We start from the raw sequence: 24,601 nt of genomic DNA on the forward strand, positions 1-24,601 counted from the left end.
GTAGGCTTATTTCTCTCATACTAAAGTGACTCAGATTATTGTCCTTTTGGTGTCATTTGTGCTTTAGGGGACTCATTCTGTTTTTCATTTTGCTGTTGCTTGTTATTTGTTGGACCTTCCTGCAGTAACTGCTCACTGCAGTGCAGCATAGAGGTTAAGAGGGTTCACTTTGTAGGCAAACTGAAGTTAATTCTTTTGTGCCTCAGTTTTCTCATCTGTAAAATGAAGATAATAGCTCATTTAATCCTATTGAAGTACTAATAGTACGGTGTCTAGCAAATAAGCACTCAATAATTACTCAAAGAAAATAATGTCAGGTACTGTTTTTTCTAAAAAGCTTATGCTACCTTCTTAAGCAGAAATAGTGAACATGATTTCATGAGATGTGGCTATTGTACTGTAAAAACCTCAGGGTCTTTTCATTCAACAACTTTTTATTAAGAATACACCTACTAAATTCATACACACAGACCCACCCGCCCCCCCCTCCACTCACTCACATCTATGCTTATATTTATGCTCAGTGGCTCTACTAATTAGCTTAGGCTTTTCCTTTCACACTTTGCTTTTCCTTAAGACTTTACATCTTGCTGCTGTTGCTTATGGCTCTGCCTCTGCCAAATTTGTTGAGAATTCTAACAGCCAAAAAAGCAAGTATAACTGAGAGAGAGAGCTGAGGTACTGATTTTGAACCAAGTACACAAGATTTAATACACAGACTTCGTTACCTCTTGACAGCTCATTGGTTACTTTTTTAAAAAAAACTTCTTGTTTTACAGCTATATTTTGAGCAATTGATATTGCTAGACAGTTCTTACATAATATGGTGCTATTAGTGAGTTTGTGTTATTTTCAGATGTTGTTTAGGGTGAGATTTTCAATCTTTAAATTTCCAGATGGAGATACACGTGAATTAGAGCGAACAAAACAATATGTAAATGAAGCTTTTCAAGCAGGGGCTATGACATGCCTAATTTGTATTGCTTCGGTGAAGAGAAACCAAGCAGTAAGTTTTCCTCCTTATTTATATTAATGTATCTCCCCAAAATACCTTAGTTTGCACTTACAATACTTAACGATTTATTATTCTTTTGTTTACTTATGTTTAAAAATGCTTCATTTGAGAATTTTGTATATGAATTGATCTTCATTTTAAAATCTGTAATTAAAAAAAAATTACCACTAAATGAGTATCCAGTATTTTTAGCACTATTGATATAACTTAGTTGTCTTCAGTTTTAATGCAAATGTTGATTTGATAGAACATTTTTAGCATCTGTACTTTAGAGATTCCCACAAAAGTGAAATGTTAAATGTACTATATTTTATTACTTTTATTGGGTTTGGAAAAAGATACGGTCCCTATCTTCAAGAAAGTAGAACTTGGCAGTAACACTTATGGCTTAATTAGTTAGCGTATCCTGTGTTAAAGGCATTTTGGGAAGTGGTGAGGGTCAGTCGGGAGAGAGATTCAGACAAAACTCATGTCCTTGGAGGAGATGTGGCCTAGTGATAAAGATATATATGTGTAAATTTAAAAGGGCATTAATGAAGCAATTAAGAAGTGATTACTGAATGTGAAAGACTCAACATTTAGACCTTAGATTAATTCACTGCTATTATAGCAGCATTACCTAGAGAAAGCAAATCAAGTCAGATGAAATAGTTTGGTCATGTAGAGTGAATCAGAAATTTAACATGCTCTGGTTGGATAGAAGAGTATAGCAGATACAGATGCCTTTTGTGCCTAGAGTCACATCTAGTTGGTTTACTCTGATTTCAGCTGCAGGGAATGCATAGTCTCTGCATGCAGATAGAAACCCACTTTAAACATTTGCTCTGTGTGTGCGTTTTTTCCGCCTCTAAATTTTCTTCTTGGAAATTGACTTAGCTAGTACATGGGTATAGTGCAGAAGCACTGGGGAGTTAAAGCCCCTTGCAGCAACATTGCACCACAGGGAGTTGGTAGGTGAATGCCCCAACCTCCTTTCCATTAGCGAGTGGGGCTGGGCAGTCCAAGGCGTGTTTTACATGGTTTTGCAGAGGGTCCCCTGTAGGATTGAGCTTCTGTGGCCCTTAGTGGTAATCAGCTCAACCATATGCCATTCATTGGTATTTCTTTTTCTCTGTCTAGTCCCCTTACTCCTGCATCCAAGTTCTTAGATACCGCTTTGGGGGTAACCCAAACTAAGAAGTTGGCTGTTTAATGCTGTTGTTAGCTCACGCAATATGCTACATGTCTGATTTTATCAAACAGTTGTAAAATGTTATAAGGAAAGGGGAACTGATTTTTATCAGTTTTATCAAAGTGTTTGGCAGGTTTTAAAAATTAGTATTATTTCTTAAGCTTTTAAATTACGTATATTCTTGTTTTTTGATTACCTAATTTTTAGAATTTAGCATTAGTTAGGTGTTAGACTAATAGGTTTTATATAACAAAAGGGCTATGTAGAGATATATGTACATATTTATGTTTAAAGATTCTTTTGTAGTGTTATTTATACTTGGAAATAATCATCCAACAACAAGAAATTTAAGTACGTAAGTCTACATGATGTAATGTATAGCTATAAATATGCTTATAGAAAAGACTATAAAGTTACATTTCAGTTATTATAGTATGACCTCATTTTTTAAAAGTATGAAAAAAATATATAAATTTGGAGATTGTCCAGAATGTTAGCAGTAATTATTTCTAGCTGAATGAATCTGTTTGACTAATAATAATTTTCTTCGAAGTATCCTACATTTAAATGCATTTCCCATGAAACAGTTCTTCTGTTATACTGGAAGGAAAGACCTTTTTTCTTTAATCCTTAGGTAGCTCTTGAAAATAGTTTAGTGTGATACTCATTTTAAATTATTTTACAATTAACAAAGAAAAATTAACATATATTATCTTCTGATACATTTGTCTTAGGTTTGGAGCTGTTCGGGATGTTTCTGTATATTTCACATGCCCTGTATCCAGAAGTGGGCTAAAGACAGCCAGTTTCTTGTATCTTCTGTGACTGATGATGATTTTGGAAAGAGAGATTGTCCCTGGCCTTGGTAACTTTTTTCTAATTAGTTGGATTATTATTATTATTTTCAGATGGAGTTTCGCTCTTGTCACGCAGGCTGGAGTGCAGTGGCGATCTTGGCTCACCGCAACCTCCACCTCCTGGGTTCAAGAGATTCTCCTGTCTCAGCCTCCCGAGTAGCTGGGATTATAGGCACCTGTCACTATGCCTGGCTAATTTTTTGTATTTTTAGTAGAGACAGGGTTTCACCATGTCTGCCAGGCTGGTCTTGAACTCCTGACCTCAGGTGACCCACCCCAAAAAATCCCAAAGTGCCAACTAGGCTGGCACGCCACCGCGCCTGGCTTAATTGGATTATTAAATTGTAGAATAAATGAAGATTGTAGATTCTAAGTTGCTTTATTGGTGGTTTCAGTATCTATGTTGGGCTTTTAATTAGTCATTTGGTGTGTGAAGATGTGGAATCTTGATAAAGGCTTGTTTTTTTCAGTTTGAATTTCTATAACTACTAGTTCCTTTTGATAACTAATAAATCATCCAGACTTAATTTTTCCTGTGCAAAACAATCCCTTAATTATCCTTTGAAAGGACTTTCAATTTTCTGTAGGACTGAGAATCATTCATAATTATGATCTTCTTGTCCAGAATTCTATGAGTATGCATTATTATTACATTGTACAAGACTATCATTTAATGTATTTTGATTATAAGATTCCCAGTTTTATCCTCCCAAATCTCAAAACTGCAGGTGTATATTATACAATATCATTTTTTTACATTTATTAGTTTTGCTTATTATTGATGATTATTTGATCTGGAGAACTTTTGTTATATTTCCAGAAAGAGTTGGAGAGTAGAATTTTATATCTCTGCTAACTAAAGACAATAAGAAATTTATTCATATTGGCTGCCCAGAGAGGTAGATTGACTGTCAAAGTAATGAAGCATAAGCTTCATGGGCTCTGTGTGGTCACATTTTGTAACTTTAGTAACTAATTTTATGTTTAAATTTTTTTTTTTTTTTAATTTTAATTTTTTTTGAGACAGAGTTTTGCTGTATTGCCCAGGCTGGAGTGCAGTGGTGCGCTCTCGGCTCACTGTAGCCACTGCTTGTCGGGTTCAAGCGATTCTCCCGTCTCAGCCTCCAGAGTAGGTGGGATTACAGGTGCCTGCCACCATGCCTGGCTAAGTTTTGTATTTTTAGTAGAGATGGGGTTTCACCATGTTGGCCAGGCTGGTCTTGAACTTCTGGCCTCAAGTGATCCACCCACCTTGGCCCCTCAAAGTGCTGAGATTACAGGCATGAGCCACCATGTCTGGCCAGTGGTGTAGTTTTTAAAAACATTTAGATGTGCTAGTTACTTTTAGAAGAGTATGTAAAAATAATTCTCAGCAATCTGTGAGAGATTTTATTCTCCTGTTACCAGTGGGGATATTGAAGTTAATTGAAGGGAAATGACTTCTGGCTCCTCACTCTTAAGTAGTGGAGCCAAAATTTGAAACCTAGGATTTCTTACTTTTAAATTCAGTGCTTTTTCTATTCTTCCAGCTGAGTTATGTCTTATGACCTGGCTTTTAGAAATATTATTTTTCTTTTCATTGAATACACACTTTTTGGAAACTGTTAAACATTTCAAAGTATATTTGTTTTGCTCCTGCATATTATTTACTTGTGGTGGAGGAATTTTAGTGTCTAATAGGTACGGAATTAAGCCAGGTTTTAGTTTAGAGATTTAAACCTTATGTATATATTTTTTTACCCTCGCTCTTCTCGCTTCTGTTTTAAGTAGTCATTTTGCCACAGAGGAGGAAAGGATCAGTTAAAAAAAATGTACTGTTACTTCTAATTTAAAAGGAACAACAGTTTAATCAGCTGTGCCATATACTTTGCATTCCATATTTCATATTTTTTTAAGAAAATAAATGACCATTCTGGTTAAGAACCCATTTTGTTTAATCCTCATCAAGATGGAGCTAGAACTTGGTAAAATGTTAATAATTTTAAGTTATTTTATGGAAATAAAAAATTTAAAATACAGGTTTCTACTAAGATACTGCTTTTTAATGAAGAAGATCTAGCATAATTACATTTCATTGTTGGCATCCCATTATTTAAAATAAAACTCATGCGTTTGCACATATTACCCTCACTGGGCCAGTTCAGTTTCAATGCTGATGGGCAGTGTTAAGGTATGTTGAGTTGCCTATTAGTCATCCGTACCCACGCTTATTAAAAATACATATCCCCCTCCACACTAGCTTTTTCTTTTAATAAAAAAAAATTGAACTCTTCCAACAAAGCGCCAGTTACTTATTCCACAGGCAGATGAACTTAGTATTTTGTTTTTGAATTTTCATTACAAGAACAAATATCTTTTGGTTATTTTGAGTATTTATGTGGCATTTATTTGGAAACAGAACATGTTCTCATGACAATGAAAATATTTTGTATATGATACAAAAGAAATTTAAATGTTAATATGAAACTTGTTCTAGCATAATATACTAACTATACTCATTTGTCTGGGAGTTAAGGTTAGAGCATCTTTTGAGAATGAACTGATCTATGATGATCTACAAGTACATTTTTGATAGAGCTGAAGGTTAACACTTCTACTGCCAAAACTTATGTATTTTAATGATGGAAGTTGAAAGTCTTTCATGGTATTTGAACTTTTCTTTGACTTAGGCACATTCGAATTATATCTTTTTTTGGGCTGGGCACAGTGGCTCATGCCTCTAATCCCAGCACTTTGGGAGGCCAAGGCTGGTGAATCACTTGAGGTCAGGAGTTAAGACCAGCCTGGCCAACATGGCAAAACCCCGGATCTACTAAAAATACAAAAAATTAGCTGGGCATGGTGGTGTGCACCTGTATTCTCAGCTACTTGGGACACTGAGGCACGAGAATTTCTTGTACCTAGGAGGCAGAGGTTGCAGTGAGCCGAGATTGCGCCACTATACTCCAGCCTGGGTGACAGAGTGAGACTTTTTCTCAAAAAAGAAAAAAAAGAGAATTATATGTCTTTTTGTGCTAGATGTTGAGAATTATGAAATTCTTTATTTTCAAGTTTATTCCCCCTTAATTCTAAATTGTAGTCATGTTTCTTGCGGTATTGCATGTCTATAACCTGACTTCTCTCTTCTGTTTGCTGTTGCTAATATATTTTGTTTACTTGTAAACCACAAAACAAAACTTAAAAAGTTGAGCTTTATGAAAAGCAGAGTGAATTCCTCAATAAAGTTCAGGTGGTTAGTAGAAAACTAATGTTACTTTCTTTTTGTAGCTGTTTTCTAGATATGTGCTGTTTAATTCATGGTAACTAGCCACATGTAGCTGTTTCAGTATTTAGAAATTATAAGAAATTTGATTCCTTCCTCAGTTGTAAGCACTAGCCACGTTTCAAGTGCTCACAGTATGTGGCTAATTGCTACTGTATTGGACAATCCCAGTATAAAACTGTTCCATCATCTCAGCACATTGTATTGTGCAGTGCTGTTTTATATGGTTGAAATAGATTTTAATAAGATCTTGTTTTTTCACTAACACAAAGATGGAGCAGAGTTCCTTAACATAAAACTAATTTAACAGAATATACTCTGTTACTAAGTATATTTCTGTCTCTCATGTTGCTTTTAAAGGTGAAGTTAGCTTTAATAATTTTCTTCTTCTTTGTAGTCCAAAATGTAGGTTTGAATACAAACGATCTGAAACACCTAGTAGGTACTATTGCTATTGTGGAAAAGTAGAAGATCCACCTTTAGATCCGTGGCTTGTGCCTCATTCATGTGGCCAAGTATGTGAGCGTGAATTTAAACCTCCTTGTGGCCATAAATGTTTACTCCTCTGTCATCCCGGTGAGTTATATATTGCATTTTAAATTGTTTGTGGGTGATTATTTCTTCTTATGTTGAGGCAAAAAAAAAATTGTAAAAGTTGAATTCACAGTTTAGTTTGCCATGAGAAAATATTGAAAGTTATTGCCTTTTGTAAAGTATCAGTAAAGAAAGTTCTAGAAATTGATAGGTGTAGAAATTGAAAGTTTCAGTTTCTGACTTTAGATTTTTTTTTTTTTTTGCTTTTACTGAATTCTAGGTCCCTGCCCTCCTTGTCCAAAGATGGTCACAACTACTTGTTACTGTAAGAAAGCAAAACCTATCCCTCGTAGGTGCAGTGCCAAGGAATGGTCTTGTCAGCTGCCATGTGGACAGAAGTTGCTTTGTGGGCAACATAAGTGTGAAAATCCTTGTCATGCAGGTAAAAGGCCATACCCATTAGATTTTTCTAACTTTAAGCGAAAGTCAAAGCAATCTTTATTGCTTTTATGTTTCTGTGCTAATTTATCATTCTGGTTTTAGGAAGCTGTCAGCCTTGTCCAAGAGTTAGTAGACAAAAGTGTGTCTGTGGCAAAAAAGTAGCTGAAAGAAGTTGTGCAAGTCCACTATGGCACTGTGATCAAGTAAGTTTATATGCATTTCGAGGGGTGGGTATTAAAGAATACAGAAAGCATAGACAACCTAGAAAGCAGCAAGGCTAATCAGGTTTAGTTGGATAAAAGGCAAGGAAGAATAGCAACTCAGATGAATTATATCATGTTTTAAGAAACTACTTTTAAATTTAATATCATTTTTAATTATTAGAGGAAAAATTTTTTTCAAAGTAACAGCTATTTGTTGAATTTTGGATTCACTACATATGTACTCTTTCTTGCTAGCTCTTGTCCCCTTCTTCTCTTTCCCCCTCTTCAACCAGCACCCCTCCCCGCTTCTTGAATTAATCCAATTGAGGAAGTAAGATTGATTTTATAGGTTGCTTGTCCTAGAATTGGCATGGTTTTAATGCCACTTAGAACTCCTTGGTGAATGGCCATATGGAGCTGCATGTAGTTTTTTTCCGTATTGTACTTTTAAAATATACTTTTTGGTGCATAGGAAATATATGTGTGTGTATACATATGTATATATGTATCTGTATATACATATGTATGACACCTGTATAAAATATAAAGTAAAATAATATGAGGGACGTAAAGCAGTTGTTTATTTGTGATTGAAAAATGGATTGTGTCTTGTATGAAGTCTTTTTTTGTTAACTTTTAAATCCTTCATTAGTGTTTATTGCATTTTATTTTAGGTATGTGGAAAAACACTGCCATGTGGTAATCACACATGTGAGCAAGTTTGCCATGTTGGTGCTTGTGGAGAATGTCCTCGATCTGGGAAAAGGTTCTGTCCATGTCAGAAATCAAGTAAGACTTGTTTTTTTTTATATTTACATAGGAAATGATCTGTCAAGCCATGAAAAGACATTCAAAAGACGTCCTCCAGGAAACTTAAGTGCATATTACTAAATGAAAGAAGCCAGTCTGAAAAAGCTACAAAATTTAAGCCCCCAACTATATGACATTCTGGAAAGGTCCAAACTGTGGTGATCAATGGCTTCCAGGGGTTGGGGAGAGAGAAAGAGATGAATAGGAGAGACATAGAAGATTTTCAGGGCAGGGAAACTCCTCCGTGTGATACTATAATGGTGGATATATGTCATTATACATTTGTCCAAACCTATAAAATATACAACACCATGAGTGAACCTTTATATAAACTATGACCTTTGGGTGATTATGATGTGTCAATGTAAGTACATCAGTTATAACAAATGTACCAGTCTGGTGGGGTTTGATAATAGGGGAGGCTGTGCTATTGTCATTATTATGTAATAGGTTATAGGTGAGTTTATTTTAGGCTGCTTTGAGATAAAGGCATAGTAGGATGGCACTTTGAGTAAGCTTTTTTGACTCTCCACAAATAACAGCATCATATGTATAAGACTACTTCTAATACTTGTCACAATATGTTTATGTTAAAGGTGAATTTTATAATTTTGTAGTTGTTACAGTTTTTTAAGAGAGGTGGTTTTATCCTGTCGCCCAGGCTGGAGTGCAGTGGTGTGATCCTAGCTCACTGCAGCCTCAGACTCCTGGGCTCAAGTGATCCTCCTGCCTCAGCCGTCTCAGTAGCTGGGAATACAGGCACCTGTCACCATGCCTGGCTCATTAAAAAAATTTTTTTGTAGAGATGGGCTCTCCCTATGTTTCCCAGGCTGGCCTCGAACTCCTGGCCTCAAGTAATCCTCCTGTCTTGGCCTCCCAAAGTGCTGAGATTATAAGTGTCAGCCAGGTGGTGTTTTAAAGACTAAACCTTTCTTTTTGTCTTTGTGGGGTACTTCAGAGCAAGTTTTTTAAAACAAATTTTTACATTAGGAAAATTCATGAATGGTTTATGTAGTCTTTACTCATTTCTTTAGATAACTATTTCTGAAGTAGATAGCCCATAAAAATGTGTTTCTTGAGGATGGTAACTTGTGTCAAATTTCTTTTTAAAAACCATAAACTTCACAAATATTAGGGATTATTTTCATTAAAGTTAATTTTTCCCAGTGATTATGTGGATACAAAAATTTATAGTCTGAAAGTGCTAGCGTTCCTTAGGGAGCCTGAAGAACATGGCACTTTGTTGATGTTTAATAATAATGTCTCATTATTAACATTGACTTTTTGTATGTTTTTAGAGTTTTCTTTGCCTTGTACAGAAGATGTACCAACTTGTGGAGACAGTTGTGACAAAGTACTTGAATGCGGAATCCATAGATGTTCACAGCGTTGTCACCGAGGTCCCTGTGAAACATGTAGACAAGTTAGTCATCTCCTGTAATAATTACTTTTAAGAGCTACCTATCATAATATATCAAATGAGATTGTCCTGTGGTTGTTTTCTATTACTTATTTTCATATACATCTGTGTCATGATGTATATGAATTTAGTGACCTAATATTAGGATAAGAAGCAGGAGAGTACAGGCATACCACGTTTTATTGCATTTCACTTTATTGTGCTTTGCCAATACTGCGTTTTTAATAAATTGAAGGTTTATGGTAAGCCTTTGTAAAACAAGTCTTTCAGCTCCATTTTTCCAACAGTATGTGCTCATGTATCTGTCACATTTGGTAATTCTTGCACTATTTCAGACTTTTTCATTATCATTATATCTGTTATGATAACCTGTGATCAGTGATTTTTGATGTTACTATTGTGATTGTTTGGGGGGTGCCACAAACCATGCCTCTATTAGACAGTGACTTTAATGGTTAAATGTTGTGCGTGTGTTCTAACTGCTCTACTGACCAGTCGTTCACCATTCTCTTTCCCTCTCCTTGGGCCTTCCTATTCCCTGAGAGACAACAATATTGAAATTAGGCCAATTGATAACTCTACAATGGCTTTTGTAAATGTTCAAGTGAAAGGAAGAGTCACACATTTCTCATTTAAATCAAAAGCTAGAGATGATTAAGCTAGTGAGGAAGGCAAGTTGAAAGCTGAAATAGGCTGAAAGTTCTCTTGCATCAATTAGCCATGTTGTGAATGCAAAGGAAAAGTTCCTGAAGGAAATTAAAATTGCTACTGCAGTGAATACAGGAATGTTAAGAAAGTGAAACAGCCTTATTGATGATAAGGAGGAAGATTTAGAGGTCTGCAAACAAGATCAAAGTAACTGTAATATTACCTTAAACCAAATACTCCAAAGCAAGGCCCTAACTTCAATTCTGTGAAGGCTGAGAGAGGTGAGGAAGCTGCACAAGAAAAGTTTGAAACTAGCAGAGGTTGGTTCATGAAGTTTAAGGAAGGAAGCCCTCTTCATAATATAAAGGTGCGAGGTGAAACAGCAAGTGTTGATTAGAAGCTGTCGGGTTATCCAGATGATCTAGCTAAGGTAATTGATGAAGGTGGCTATATTGAACAAAAGATTTTCAACTGAGATGAAATAGCCTTCTACTGGAAGAAGATACAATATAGGACTTTCACAGTTAAAGCTTCAAACCGTCAAAGAATAGGCTGACTTTCTTCTTAAGGGCTAATGTAGCTGATGACTTTAAATCGAAGCCAGTGCTCATTTACCATTTCAAAAATCCTAGGGATCTTATGAATTTTGCTAAATCTAGTCTGCCTATGCTCTGCAAATGGAACAACAAAGCCTAGATGACAGCACATCTATGGACAGCACATCTTTATGGCATGGTTATAAGCCCACTCTTGAGACTGACTGATCAGGAAATATTCCTTTCAAAATATTACTGCTCATTGACAATGCACGTGGTCACCCAAGAGCTCTGATTGAGGTGTACAAAGAGATGAATGTTTTTATGCCATGTCTGCCAACACAATATCCATTCTGCAGCCCATGGATCAAGGAATAATTTTGACTTTCAAGTTCTATTTTTTAAGAAATACATTTCCTAAGGCTATAGCTGCCATAGATAGTGATTCCTCTGATGAATCTTGGCAATGTAAATTGAAAACCTTCTGGAAAGGATTCCTCATTTTAGATGCCATTCAGAACATTCATTATAACGAGAGTAGGTCAAAATATCAACATTAACTGGAGTTCATAAGAAGTTGATCCCAGCCCTCATGGGTGACTTCGAGTGTTCAAGACTTCAGTAGAGGCCTAGACTTGAGACTTTAAAGTTGTATGTGTCATTCTGGTTTTGACCACAGTACCAAGTCCACAAGTTAGCTTACTAGATAATCTAGTTTTTTTGGCTTTACTGAGACAAGAGTTGCAGATGTTATGGTTGTAATGAAATGTAAGTGGTTTTATTATGTGATTTTTTTTTTTTTTTTTTTTTTTTTTTACTATTCAATATCAGTTTTCTGAATTTAGTAACAAATTTATATGAAGTCCTTTTTGGAACAAAGTAGGATATAAGCAAATGTTTTAGGAAATTCAAATTGGTTTTTGGTAAAGTTTGTTATACAAATTTAGTGTTAAAATTTTTGTTCATTATGTTTTAATAATTGTAGAAGTTGCAATGTGAGGAAAAAATATTAACAAAAATCAATTTTAATAGCATTTCTTTGATTCTTCCAGGAAGTGGAAAAGCATTGTCGCTGTGGAAAGCATACAAAACGAATGCCTTGTCATAAACCTTATCTGTGTGAAACTAAGTGTGTTAAGATGCGTGACTGTCAGAAGCATCAATGTAGAAGAAAGGTTTGTGTATTAACCTTGGAAACCTCTGATTTAAAGACTATATTGAATTTCTCCATTTTGGGCCCAAATAAGTGCTGTCTTGAATTGTTTCTCAAATGTTCAGGCATATGCTTTGCTTTAATATATTAATAAATATTCTAGATTAAGCTTAATCTAGGTAATTTTTGTACTAGTGGGAATTGTACCAATTTTTTCAAATGAGAATAGTTTCTTGTCCTGTGCATTGTCCTCTCAGCTTGATATTTCTGATCATTGACTATTTCTGATCACTGACTATTTCTGATCACTGAAATGCATGATTTTCATACATTTTATATTTGTGTATTTTATAAACCCCAAATACATTGTCTTTACATTTGCTTTAAATAATCAGTTATCTTTTAAAGAGCTTGAAAAAATAAGAAAAAGTAATTTTTGATGTTTATCATCATACTTACTTAGGTGCTTTTCATCTTTTTGTATAGATTCACATTTACATCACATTTCATTTTTTTTTTCTATTCTGAAGGATTTCCTTTAACATTTCTAGTAGTGCTGGCCATGAATTCTTTCAACTTTGTATGTCTGAATATACCTTGCTTTAGTCTTTGTGAAAAATATTTTTACTTTAGAGTTCTAGTTTGGCAGTTTTTAACCCCCATACTTAAAAGGTGTTGCTTTACTATCTTTTAGCTTGCATTTTTTCCAATAAGTAGTATGCTGTGATTGTTGTATCTGTTCCTCTGTACTGATTGTTTCTCTTTTTTTCTGGCTGGTTATTAAGATCTTTCTCTTTATCACCAGTTTACAGCAGTTTGTTTCTGGTGTTCCTTGGTATGGTGTTCTTTATGTTTCTTAACCTAGTTTTCATCGAGCTGCTTAGATCTGTAGGTTTATAGTTTTTATTATATTTGTGAAATTTTTGTTTTTTATTTCTTCAGATTTTTTTTTCTGTTTTCCCCTACCCGTCACCTTCTGAGACTTTAAGGACATGTATGTTATATGCTGCTTGAATTTCTAAGTTCACTGATACTATATTTATGTTTCAGTCTGTTTCTGTTTTAGTTTATATAGTTTTGTCTCCAACATTGCTAATTTTCTTCTGCATTGTCTAATCTGCTTTTTATCCCATCCTGTGTTTTTCATCTGAGAAGTTGTGTATTTTCATCTCTAGAAGTTGGATTTGGGTCTTTTTTATATCTTCCGTGTTTCTCCTTAGCATGTTCATGCTTCCTCTATCTACTTGAATGTGAGATAGGCTATATTTGTAATGTCTGTTTTAATATCCCTGTGTACTAGTTCTGTCATCTCTCATTTCTGAGTCTGTTTCTGTTTATTGACTTTTCTGCTTTTTTGGGGTTATGTTTTCCTGCTTCTTTGTCTGCTAGATGATTTTTGATTGTTTCTAGACATGAACTTTACATTTTTGGGTGCTGGTTCTTTTTGTTTGTTTATTTGTATTTCTTTAAATATTTTTAAGCCTTATTCTGGGGCAAAGTTAAGTTACTCAAAAACTGTTTGTTCTTTCAGAGGCTTGATATTTTTAAGTGTGACCAGAACACTCTTTTGTTTAGGGCTAATTTGGCCCCATTACTGAGGCAGTAAGTCTTCTAAGTACTCTACTTGATGCCCAGGTATTAGAAGGTCCTTCTATTCTGGCTATAAGGAACACAGACTTTTTCCCAGCCTTGTGTGATCTCTTGAAATTATTCTGCCTTCTCCTTCCAGTGGTTCTTTCTCAGCTTTTGGATTGTTTCCTCTCACACACATACAGACCAGTACTCAGCCAAAGACCCAAGAAGTTCTTTCTGGAGTTCTTCAGAGCTTTTTCTGTACTGCTGCCTTCTCTGCACAAATTCTAGCCACACTGGCCTCTCTGAACTACGAATTTTGCCTACTCAACTTTATGAGACAGCCAGATTCTGCTTATGATCTTCCTCCTTGTGCTATAGCCAGAAGTCTTCATGTGTAAGCTGATAGCATTGCAAGACTTACCTAGTTTGTTTCCCTTCTGTTAGGGACTGCCATCTGTGCTGCCTCATTATCTAATACCTGAAAACTGTAGCTTCATATCTTTTATGTGGTTTTCTAGTGGTTTGAGACAGGAGTGTAAATCTGGTTGTTGTTACTCCATCATAACTCAAAACAGAAGTGTCTATTGGCTTATTCAAGTCATGGACCACATAACCTTTTCCCCCACTGGCAAAGTGATAGGATAGGCACATAGTATTACTCAATAAACACTTGTCTAATTGAATAAACTATATTGCCTCTTTTTTTTTTTTGAGACGGAGTCTTACTCTGTCGTCCAGGCTGGAGTGCAGTGGTGTGATCTCGGCTCACTGCAACCTCCACCTCCCATGTTCAAGCAATTCTCCTGCCTCAGCCTCCGCAAGTAGCTGGGACTACAGGCACGCACTACCATGCCTGGCTAATTTTTGAGAATAAACTATATTGACTTAATTGCTTTTTAATAATGTACATTTTGTTTTTAGCTATTTTTATATAATGAAACTTACTCTTATATACAACCCTAAGTTTCTTTAAGACAATTATCGTCTGTATTTCCTTTCCAAAGTTAGGTAAGTAAGAATTTAAGGAAAGAGTTAAAATGGCAATATAGACTTGAAGTAGTTGACTGGTGTCCACGATTGAAAAATTAGGACAGGTCATAGATAGCTATATTTCTCACAGACACGGAAGTGTCTGTGAAACCAGGGAAGTGACAAAGAAAGCTGGATGCAAGTAGCCTATCTCTGCTTCTCTTCTTTAATCTCTTAATCTGTGGTTTGAAAATAACTGCCAAACGAAGCCAGGAGCAGTGGCTTATGTCTATAATCCAAGTACTTTGGGAGGCCAAGGCAGGCAGATCGCTTGAGCTCAGGAGTTTGAGAGCAGCCTGGGCAACATGGCAAAACTCCATCTCTACCAAAAATACACAAACTACTGAGGTGTGGTGGGGAGAGCATGTAGAACTAGGTACTCAGGAGGCTGAGGTGTGAGGATGGCTTGAGCCTGGGAGGTGGAGGTTGCAGTCAATCAAGACTGTGCCATTACACTCTAACCTGGGCAACAGAGCCAGACTCTGTCTCAAGAAAAAAAAAAAAAAGAAAAGAAAAAGAAAATAAATAACTGCCATATGAATCTATACGTTGAATTTGATTTTAATTAAATTTTTTTAAAAACCAGACTAATTGTTTTCCTGAATTGACATTCCTTTGGTTAATGTTGTTAGTCTCTGCATAGATAAAGGAATGAAATTATCTGATGGAAATGTTTTGAATCATAGAATAATTAACTGAAAGTCAGGAAAATTTAGCTTGATTTGTTAAATTAGGTCATCATAAGTTCTTAGTGAAGTATGTTTACTTACCAGAAGAATGTTGATATTCTTGAATACTTCTTTTAGTGAAAAGTGTATCTGTTGCTTTCCATAAGTTCTGTAACTAGTAATGACATGCCTATTATTCATGGGTTTTTGAATTACCTGTTCTTTATATATTGCTTTCTCTTCAGTGTTGCCCTGGAAACTGTCCACCTTGTGATCAAAACTGTGGACGGACTTTAGGATGTAGAAACCATAAGTGTCCATCTGTCTGTCACAGAGGTAAACTTTAATAATAGCTATGATTTTATGTTTGTAGTGATGTAGTGGTTTTTTTTTTCATTGTCAATATTCAATATAATGTATTGAAATAGTGTTTTATAGTCATTATCTCACTTGACTCTCTTAACCTGGAGAAGAAGGTAAGGCAGTTTGCCAGTGTCTCTATTTTATAGGCAAAGAGGTTGAAGCTTAAAAGGGTTCAGTAACTTACTCAGGGAAATGTCTAGTACATTTGAACCCAGGATTTCTGTATGTAAAAGTATTGTCCTTTCTATAACACCATATTGTTTTCCCACTTCCTGACTTTCCCCACATAATTTTTTAATCAATGAAAGTGTTCATAGCGTTTTGAACACCTTATTTATTCTGAATTTTATATACTTATTTGTAGTTAAATCTAGTAAAGGATTAGATATGTCCAAAGCTGGTGATTTTTAAACATTTTGATGTCATGACCCCTTTACACTCCTTTGGTCCCCAAAGGGCTTTTGTTAATGTGAGTTTTATTCATTGACATTTATTGTATTTGAAATTAAAATAAAATGTAATAATATTTATTATTTTTTTAAAATAGCAGTAATAAACCCATTATATCTTAATACAAATAATATGTTTTATGAAAAATAACTATTTTCTGAAAAAAGTAGAAAATTTTACATTTTTACAAATGTCTTTAATGTCTAGCTTAACAGAAAATAGCTGGATTCACATATATGCTTCTGTATTCAGTCTGCTATGGATATCACTTTTCACTAGCTTCTGGAAAACTATGCATGTGAGACCTTGCAGACCTCCTGAAAGGGTCTCAAGAACCACTAGGGTTCCTGGACTATACTTTGAGAATTATGTTATAAGTTATTACTAGACATTAAAAACTGAGTTAACTTCACTCATTTGGATTATGTTGATATGAAATGGAATCTACTGAGATATGGTATACAGTATTGGAAAGATCGTGGACTTAGAGTAAGAAATCCTGGATTTAAGCCTAGACTCTGCCATTTAGTAGTTTAATACCTAGAACAAACTACTGAACTGTTTCTCAGTTGATCTCCCTATCCTTTCAGAAATCCTGCAGCGTATAGGGAACTACTATTATTTTATATGTGGAACAGGCCGGGAGACTATTGGCCCAAGGTTAATAGAACTAGTCGCAGAGTCAGGATGTGAACCCAGTGTTTATGTTATTTCCATTATACTACATTCCTTCCCCATTAGGAAAAGTGTCAGATTCTATTTACCCTGTAGACATTTCCTGTAGGTGTTCTTTGATTTGTCAGTGAAGTTTAGAAATAGTTTTTCAGGTATGCTCTCACCAACACTAGAAAGATTTTATTTTCTTTTATAGTCATTACATCACTGACCCACTGAGTTTTTGCAGATTTTTGCAAACTACATCTCTGTGATATAACTGGTTTAACAGTAGTAAATCTAATATTATGTAATTTACCACATTAAAAGACCAAAGGAGGAATGAGATCATCTTGATAAATGTTTAACATCTATATAAGATAAAAATTTAATTGGAAATAGACATATCCTTAACCTGATAAAGAGTATCTGCAAAAAGTTTAGAGCAAATATCATACTTACTGGAGAAGTGTTGGAAGCATTTCCCTGTCTCATATTTTTGTGAAGCAAAGCCCATAAATATTTCAGTATTTGTCTCTAAAAGATGGATTCTTAACCTAAATGTAGTTAACATATTTCTTCATATCAGCAAATATCTGGTTTTCAAATTTCTTGTTGTCTCATAAGTAACTTCATTTTTTACATCAGTTTATAGACTCAAAAACCTAATAAAATTGACATGTTGTAATTGGTTTTGTCTCTAAAGTCTTTTAATTTATAATTTCCATCCTCTATCTCCTTTTTTCCCCTTATGACTTATTTGTTGAAGAAACTAGGTTGCTTTATTTAGTTTCTCAGAGTCTGAGTTTTGCAGATTGCATCTCTGTGGTATTATTTAACATGTTCCTCTGTCCTCTATATTTTCGATAACCTGTTAATTGTATCTAGAGGTTTGATCAGATTCAGGTTTTGATATTTTTTGGTAGAGTGGTTTTTTTTGTTTGTTTTGTTTTTATAGATTTCTATTAACCCTTAGAAAAGCTTATTAGTCACAACAAAATTTTCCCTGATGTAAAGTATGTGGAAGATGCTGTTGTGCAACTGTCAATATTTGTTTCATCTACAGTTATAAAAGAATGTGGAATCATAATTTCATACCATTTTTCCATCATTCTAGAATCCTTCATAATCAGAATTATACAGTAATTTATAGGGGGAATATACTAACTGCATGTTTGTGTTGTGGGTATATGAAAATTTGATTTATAGTTTTGTTTTGTTTTGTTCTTTGAGACGGAGTCTCTCTCTGTCACCAGGCTGGAGTGCAGTGGCGCAATCCCGGCTCACTGCAACCTCTGACTCCCCATTTCAGGTGATTCTCCTGCCTCAGCCTCCCGAGCAGCTGGGATCACAGGCATATGCCACCACGTCCAGCTAATTTTTGTATTTTTAGTAGAGCCGGGGTTTCACCATGTTGGCTAGGATGGTCTCGATCTCCTGACCTCGTGATCTGCCTGCCTCGGCCTCCCAAAGTGCTGGGATTACAGGCATGAGCCACAGCGCCCAGCCGATTTATAGTTTTTTTTTTAAGTTCAGGATCATCTGTGTTTATAGTTTTAGAACTACCCGAATCATGCCTGTTTTGGCTATTAACTGGTATTGGTCAGTATAGTTATAGTCTCCCTATGCTATTTTTTCATTTTGAAAGTATTATGGAAGCTCTTTTAATTATAATAAATTCTGTTGGTCAGTAGGGAGACTGTTTAGAGAAATTATCCCTTATTTTCAAGATTTAATTTAAAAAAATGTGATACTGTTGTTTAGAATAACAAAAAGGTTACGTTTGATAACAAAAAGGTTCCTCTGCTGAAGATGAATGAAAAATTGTCATTGTAAAGTATAGAAACTGATATAATATGCCGAATGAGAACCGACTTAAATATCACTATCAACTTTAAAAATACAACTTGTAGTCATTCTTTAGGTAAAATAAAAATAAAACTTGATATGTGGGTTAGGATAACTTGACTTGCATTAACATCAAGAATATATGTGTCAAAACACATTTGGTGTTTTGTATAATAAATGTTATGTTTGACCCTACGATGTTTTACCTCTAATTTTCTCTTTTTCTGTGTTCATTATATGAATTATAATTCTTAATTTGTGTTTGTTTTAGGGAACTATTTTGAACTTCTAGAGGCACTTAAGCCAGGATATTGTCCATCTTTAATCTTTTTTTTATCAGGTTAACTCCCAGTCCATGTTTTGCTTGGTCCTGACACCTAGGCAACAGTCTCTTTAAGATATTCATTTCTTCGTTGAAAACTCTTCTTCCTTTATTATTTCATTTCTGATAGAGTTCCTTACTGGGAAAACTAGAGTGGAAGAAAGCCCTTAAGATGATGACAGAACCTCTTGGAGCGAACTTTATAGCCTGCTTTAAAGATTTCTTTGATTTTGTTTTTTTTATATTTTTGCCAACCCATAACAAAAGAGCGTAAAAAGCTGAAACCAAAATAACATTTTTTTTTTATGTTTAGAAGAGATATATTTGGGATTATATCCTAAAATGGTGGCTTAGTACTTAGTCTTTCACAAAGTACAATTAATGGAAAATTGACTGTACTTGCTACTAACCAATATCAGGTCATGAGAAAGAAATTATTGGGAATTCATCTAAAAATTGTGTACTTGGATAGATGTATGAAAGTAGGCCAACGATATTATTGTTAATGTTAAATTTTCCAAAGACTTAAATCCATTTTTGCTTGTTTTAGTTTTGAATGAGTAATGTGTTAAATTTGTTATTTAGAACAGAAGTTTTAGCACATTTTAGAGAAATGTCTAAAACTTTATTGAGGTACCAGTGTACAGAGAAAAAAGTGTTATAAATCAGAGGCTGCGTGAAGTGGCTCACGCCTGTAATCCCAGCATTTGGGAAGCTGAGGTGGGAAGATTGCTTGAGTCCAGGAGTTTGAGACCAGCCTGGACGACATAGTGAGACCCCTCCATCTCTATAAATAATCAAAAATTAGCTGGGCATGGTGGTGTGTGTCTGTAGTCCCAGCTACTTGGAAGGCTGACGTGGGAGGCTTGAGCCCAGAAAGTTGAGGCTGCACTGAGCTGTGATCATGCGACAGCACTCAGCTTGAGCAACAGGTTGAGACCCTGTTACAAAAAAAAAAAAGAGAAAAGTATTACAAATAAAAAGTATACAGCTTGTTGAATTTTTACAAACTGAACATAGCCAGGTAACCAAAACTTACATCATTAAACAGAACGTGACCAGAATTTTCAACACCTTCCTTGCATCCTTCATAACTATCACTCTGATTTTGAACAGTACATTTTTTCTTGTTTACTTTATATAAATGGAATCATGCACTATGTACTCCTTGTGTCTGGCTCAATGTTTTGTGGTAAGATTCATTCATGTTGTTGTAGTTTCTTCATTCTTCTTGTAGAGTATCCCATTGTGTGAATATACTAAATTTATGTATTTTACCATTGATAGGCATTTGGGTAGTTAAGGAAACTTTTTAATTGTCAGACTTTTTTTTCAGGCAGTTGCTATCCCTGCCCAGAAACCGTAGATGTGAAGTGTAATTGTGGCAATACAAAGGTGACAGTGCCCTGTGGCCGAGAACGTACCACGAGACCACCCAAGTGCAAGGAGCAATGCAGGTGAGTTTGAAGCTTTGCACAAGCTTCCATCTGATGTTGTACAAATTTAAATTCATATTGGCTTTTAATAATTTAATTTTGCTTTAGTGTTTTAAAATATTAATATTCACAGTATACTCATTCTATATGGAATCAAGATATGTAAATAGATAATTGTCCTTTAGATGTAATTATTCAATGACTAAAAGTAATTTTTGAAAATTGTACTTTATGATTTAGTCGACCACCAACTTGTCATCATACAAGTCAAGAAAAACATCGCTGTCACTTTGGTTCTTGTCCACCATGTCATCAACCTTGCCAAAAAGTTTTGGAGAAATGTGGTCACTTGTGTCCTGCTCCGTGTCATGATCAAGCATTAATAAAGCAGACTGGCAGGGTAAGGGAATAATACTATTAGAGAAATAGTGCATTGCTGTGGGTTGTACTTTCTTGCTTTTACTTAGTTTTTCAACGAGCAATGATTAAGCACTTACTGGGAAGCACTGTGCTTGGAGCAGGGTACAAGGTAATCAAGACTTGATTTTGTTTTAAGCAACTCACAGTGTAGAAAAGGAGTGAAACCTTTGTTTGCAAATACAGTGTGATAGTTACATTATGATCATGATACAGGTGAATTTGGCAGTCCTCCTTCATATATTGTGGTTTAGGGTTATAGATATCTCCTATAACCTTATTTTAAAGATTTGTTCACTTTTTAATATTTTATTTAATATTTATTTATTTTTAGTTATTTAATTTTTTTTTTTTTTGAGACGGAGTCTCACTCTGTTGCCCACGCTGGAGTGCAGTGGTGTGATCTGGGTCACTGCAACCTCCACCTCCCGGGTTCAGTGATTCTCGTGCCTTAGCCTCCTGAGTAGCTGGGATTATAGGTGCCTGCTACCATGCCCAGCTAATTTTTGTAGTTTTAGTAGAGATGGGGTTTCACCTTGTTGATCAGGCTGGTCTCGAACTCCTGACCTCAAGTGATCTGCCCGCCTCTGCCTCCCAAAGTGCTGGGATTACAGGTGTGAGGCACCACGTCCAGCCCAGCCTCATGAACATTTATTGAGCCCTTACTAAATATCAAGCATTTTTTTAGGTGCTGAGGAACAACAGTGAGTAAAATAATGGAGATTATATTCAATTGCTAGATGTTGGAGTTTCCAATTGTTTTTCTCATTTCCTTATTGGAAGTAAAGGAGGCTACACTGCCTTTGTTCTACCATTTATAAACTGGATTCTGTCTCAGTTATTAATATCAAATGTCTGTGGAGAGGAACAATTTCATTTAATACAGATAAAATGAAATATTTCAGTAAGCACAATTTATTGATTATTTGAAAAAATTTCAACCTGCTTGAGCAGAGGATACATGGAACTATTTTCTTAGATTCTTAAAATGGCCATATGATTTAATCCCTCTGACTTAAAATTCTTATGTATTTTATTTGTAGCACCAGCCTACAGGCCCTTGGGAACAGCCTTCTGAGCCAGCATTTATTCAGACTGCATTACCGTGTCCTCCATGTCAAGTTCCTATTCCTATGTAAGTATTAGAATTTCAATTAAAAAAAAAAACAAAAAACTTTTGACATAGCTTAAAGGGTATCTGAAGTCAATCTCCCTTTTTTCTTAGTTCAGTTCGTTATTATTTCAGGCCTAGCCTATCAACTAGTCTGTCTGTCTTAACCTTCATTCTTTTCAAACATGTTTGTCATACTTGCATATAAACCTACTATAGATATCTTTTTTTGAGTCTTTACCCCCAGTTGGAGTTTGATGCCCTTCTTAGCTTTCCATAGCAAGTGCATGCAATTACAAAAACAAATCCAAGGAACATCATTTGTTACTTTTCCCGATGATTCCCATACTGGATTGTAAGCTCCCTGAAGACAGAAGAAAGCCAGGTTTTAGACAAGGCAAACTTGGGGAATATTTAAAGGAAGCCTTGGAAATGAGAGGAAGTAGTTTCCTGGATGGGCCAGTGAATGACTGGGACTGAGCTCTAAGGAGCTGAACCTACAGTAATACGGAATCTGGGAATTTTTTATACTTCCAGCAGAGGTTATGGAGTATAGGGAAAAAAGTGCAGAATGCTGAGAAGCAACATAAAGTTAGAAAAGGGGCTGTTGTCTACAACTGAGGTGCCAAATTAAACATTGGTATTTCTGGTGTATTGGTCTTTTAAAGAGAGGATTGTTTTTGTTTTTTAATTCTAAAAGCTTTCATTTCCACAACATTCCTCCCAGTTGAAATAGCATGTATATTTTTGTGTATTGGTCACACAGTCAAGTTGGGAGGCAAAGTGTTGTTTGGAGATATATGCACAAATAGGGTAATTTTAGTCTGTAGATTTAATGGAGGTGGGCTGTGTAGTTAGCAGAGAGGTTTTTCATGTAGGTATTCAGTTATTTGAGACTATTCTTTTACTGAGGACTTAAGTTATAATCATGAGGAACCAAGTTGTTGCTAATATCTCTAAGTTAGAATTATTAGTGGCCTAAAATTTTTCCTTGAGAGAAACAGAAGAGACATTGATATTATAATTCATAGCCACGAAAATGTTGTCATAATTACCTAAGTAATTAGGTCATAAGTACCTAATTACCATTGAGTTCCTTAGTCTGTTTTTTTTTGTTTTTTTTTTTTTTTTGAGACGGAGTCTCCGTCACCCAGGCTAGAGTGCAGTGGTTCAATATCGGCTCACTGCAACCTTCTCTTTCCAGGTTCAAGATGTAGCACAGCATTTGACAGAATCTGACACACTTTCTTGATAAAAACACTCAAAAAACGTGGAAGAAAAGATAATTTTCTTAACCTGATAAAGGGCATCTGTGAAAAACCCACACAGTTCACATAATACATCGTGGTGAAAGATTAAAAGTTTTCTCCCTAATAACAGGAACAAGACTAGGATGCCTGCTCCTGCCACTTCTTTCAAGATTGTACTAGAATTTTTAGCCAGAACAATTAGGCTAGAAAAAGAAATTAAAAATGTCTTTTTACTTGGAGTAAAGAAGAACTATTTGTATTTTCAGATGACATGATCTTGTGTGTGAAAAGCCTTAAGGAGTCCTCAAAAATGCTATTAGAGTTACTTAATGAGTTCATTACTGTTGTAGAAAACATCACTATACAAAGCCAGTGGAATTTCTGTACACTGGAAACAAACAATCTGAAAATGAAATTAAGAAAACAGTTCCACTTATATAGTCTGAAAAGAACATTTTAAGAAATTCAATAAAAGAATATAAGATTTGTACAGTAGAAACTACAAAATCTAAATGAAAACCTAAAGAAAAAGCGCATTAACATTTATCCCTCACATAATTAGACTGGAAGTAGAGCAGCTCTATAGTTGTTTAATTTGGTTCATTCAGTCACACATCATCAAGAGCTCAGATTGTCTTTCCATTTTGTTATCCTCAGTGTGTCATCTTTGACCTCAGGCTGTTTGCCTTTCTATTAACTTCTCAACCCAGACATGAAAGTTTCCAAAGGGAGAAATGGAAATGTGTATGCCTTCTGTGTGTCATCATCATCACCTTTTCCTTTTCTTCTTTTCTTTTTTTAAAGGGTAAGGAAACTTCTCCGAAGCTCCACAGGAGAACTCTTTTGACATTTCATTAGACCATTTTTAAGCCAGTCCCTGGAAAGGGAAATGATGTGTTTATTTTCTTAAATAGGCTTTATTTTTTAAGAATGTGTTCACATTTACAGAGAAAATTGCACAGAAAGTATAGAGAGTTCCTATGTGTGCCCCCATACCACAGTTCTCTCTATTACCAACTTTCATTAGTGATACAATTTTTACAGTTGAGGAACCAATATTGGTACTTTATTATTAGCTAAAGTCCATAGATTACATTAGGATTTACTTTCTGTGTTGTATGGTTCTGTGGGTTTTAACAAATGCGTAGTGTCATGTATTTACTATTATAGTTTCATACAGAATAGTTTCACTGCCCTAAAAATGCCCTGTGCTATACCTGTTCAACCTTCTTTTCCCCTCCCCGTCTCAAACTCCTAGCAACCATGTATCTTTTTTACTATCTCTGTAGTTTTGCCTTTTCCAGAATGTCAATAGTTGGACTTTTACAGTGTATAGCATTTTCAGACTGGCTTCTTCACTTAGCAGTATGGTTTTATGGTTCCTCTGTGTCTTCTCATGGATTGGTAGCTCATTTATTTTTATCATTG

At 35.2% G+C, this 24,601-nt stretch overlaps 1 protein-coding gene and 1 long non-coding RNA gene across 8 annotated transcripts in view; one reads left to right on the plus strand and one right to left on the minus strand.

The window, feature by feature from the left end:
- The window catches only part of NFXL1 (nuclear transcription factor, X-box binding like 1), a 69,249-nt gene that overhangs the window by 10,232 nt on the left and 34,416 nt on the right, over window positions 1-24,601 (plus strand). For all 7 annotated transcript variants that reach the window (XR_004671121.4, XM_034958849.3, XM_003816013.6 and 4 more), the window contains 12 exons: window positions 897-1,006; window positions 2,921-3,051; window positions 6,703-6,881; window positions 7,120-7,281; window positions 7,383-7,483; window positions 8,158-8,272; window positions 9,592-9,716; window positions 11,950-12,072; window positions 15,568-15,658; window positions 20,296-20,416; window positions 20,636-20,795; window positions 21,856-21,947. Coding sequence is in view for 6 of the 7 variants with exons in the window: in XM_034958849.3 (XP_034814740.2) it covers window positions 897-1,006; window positions 2,921-3,051; window positions 6,703-6,881; window positions 7,120-7,281; window positions 7,383-7,483; window positions 8,158-8,272; window positions 9,592-9,716; window positions 11,950-12,072; window positions 15,568-15,658; window positions 20,296-20,416; window positions 20,636-20,795; window positions 21,856-21,947 (1,510 nt within the window). In the remaining variant the exon portion in view is untranslated. The remainder of the gene's footprint in view (window positions 1-896; window positions 1,007-2,920; window positions 3,052-6,702; window positions 6,882-7,119; window positions 7,282-7,382; window positions 7,484-8,157; window positions 8,273-9,591; window positions 9,717-11,949; window positions 12,073-15,567; window positions 15,659-20,295; window positions 20,417-20,635; window positions 20,796-21,855; window positions 21,948-24,601) is intronic.
- Window positions 9,391-24,601, minus strand: part of LOC130541441 (uncharacterized) — a 65,403-nt gene continuing 50,192 nt past the window's right edge. Inside the window, exon 3 of the long non-coding RNA XR_008955498.1 lies at window positions 9,391-9,697. This is a non-coding gene — a long non-coding RNA (uncharacterized LOC130541441). The remainder of the gene's footprint in view (window positions 9,698-24,601) is intronic.

The sequence above is a fragment of the Pan paniscus genome, chromosome 3 (assembly GCF_029289425.2).
Source record: "Pan paniscus chromosome 3, NHGRI_mPanPan1-v2.0_pri, whole genome shotgun sequence".
Taxonomy (NCBI): Eukaryota; Metazoa; Chordata; class Mammalia; order Primates; family Hominidae; genus Pan; species Pan paniscus.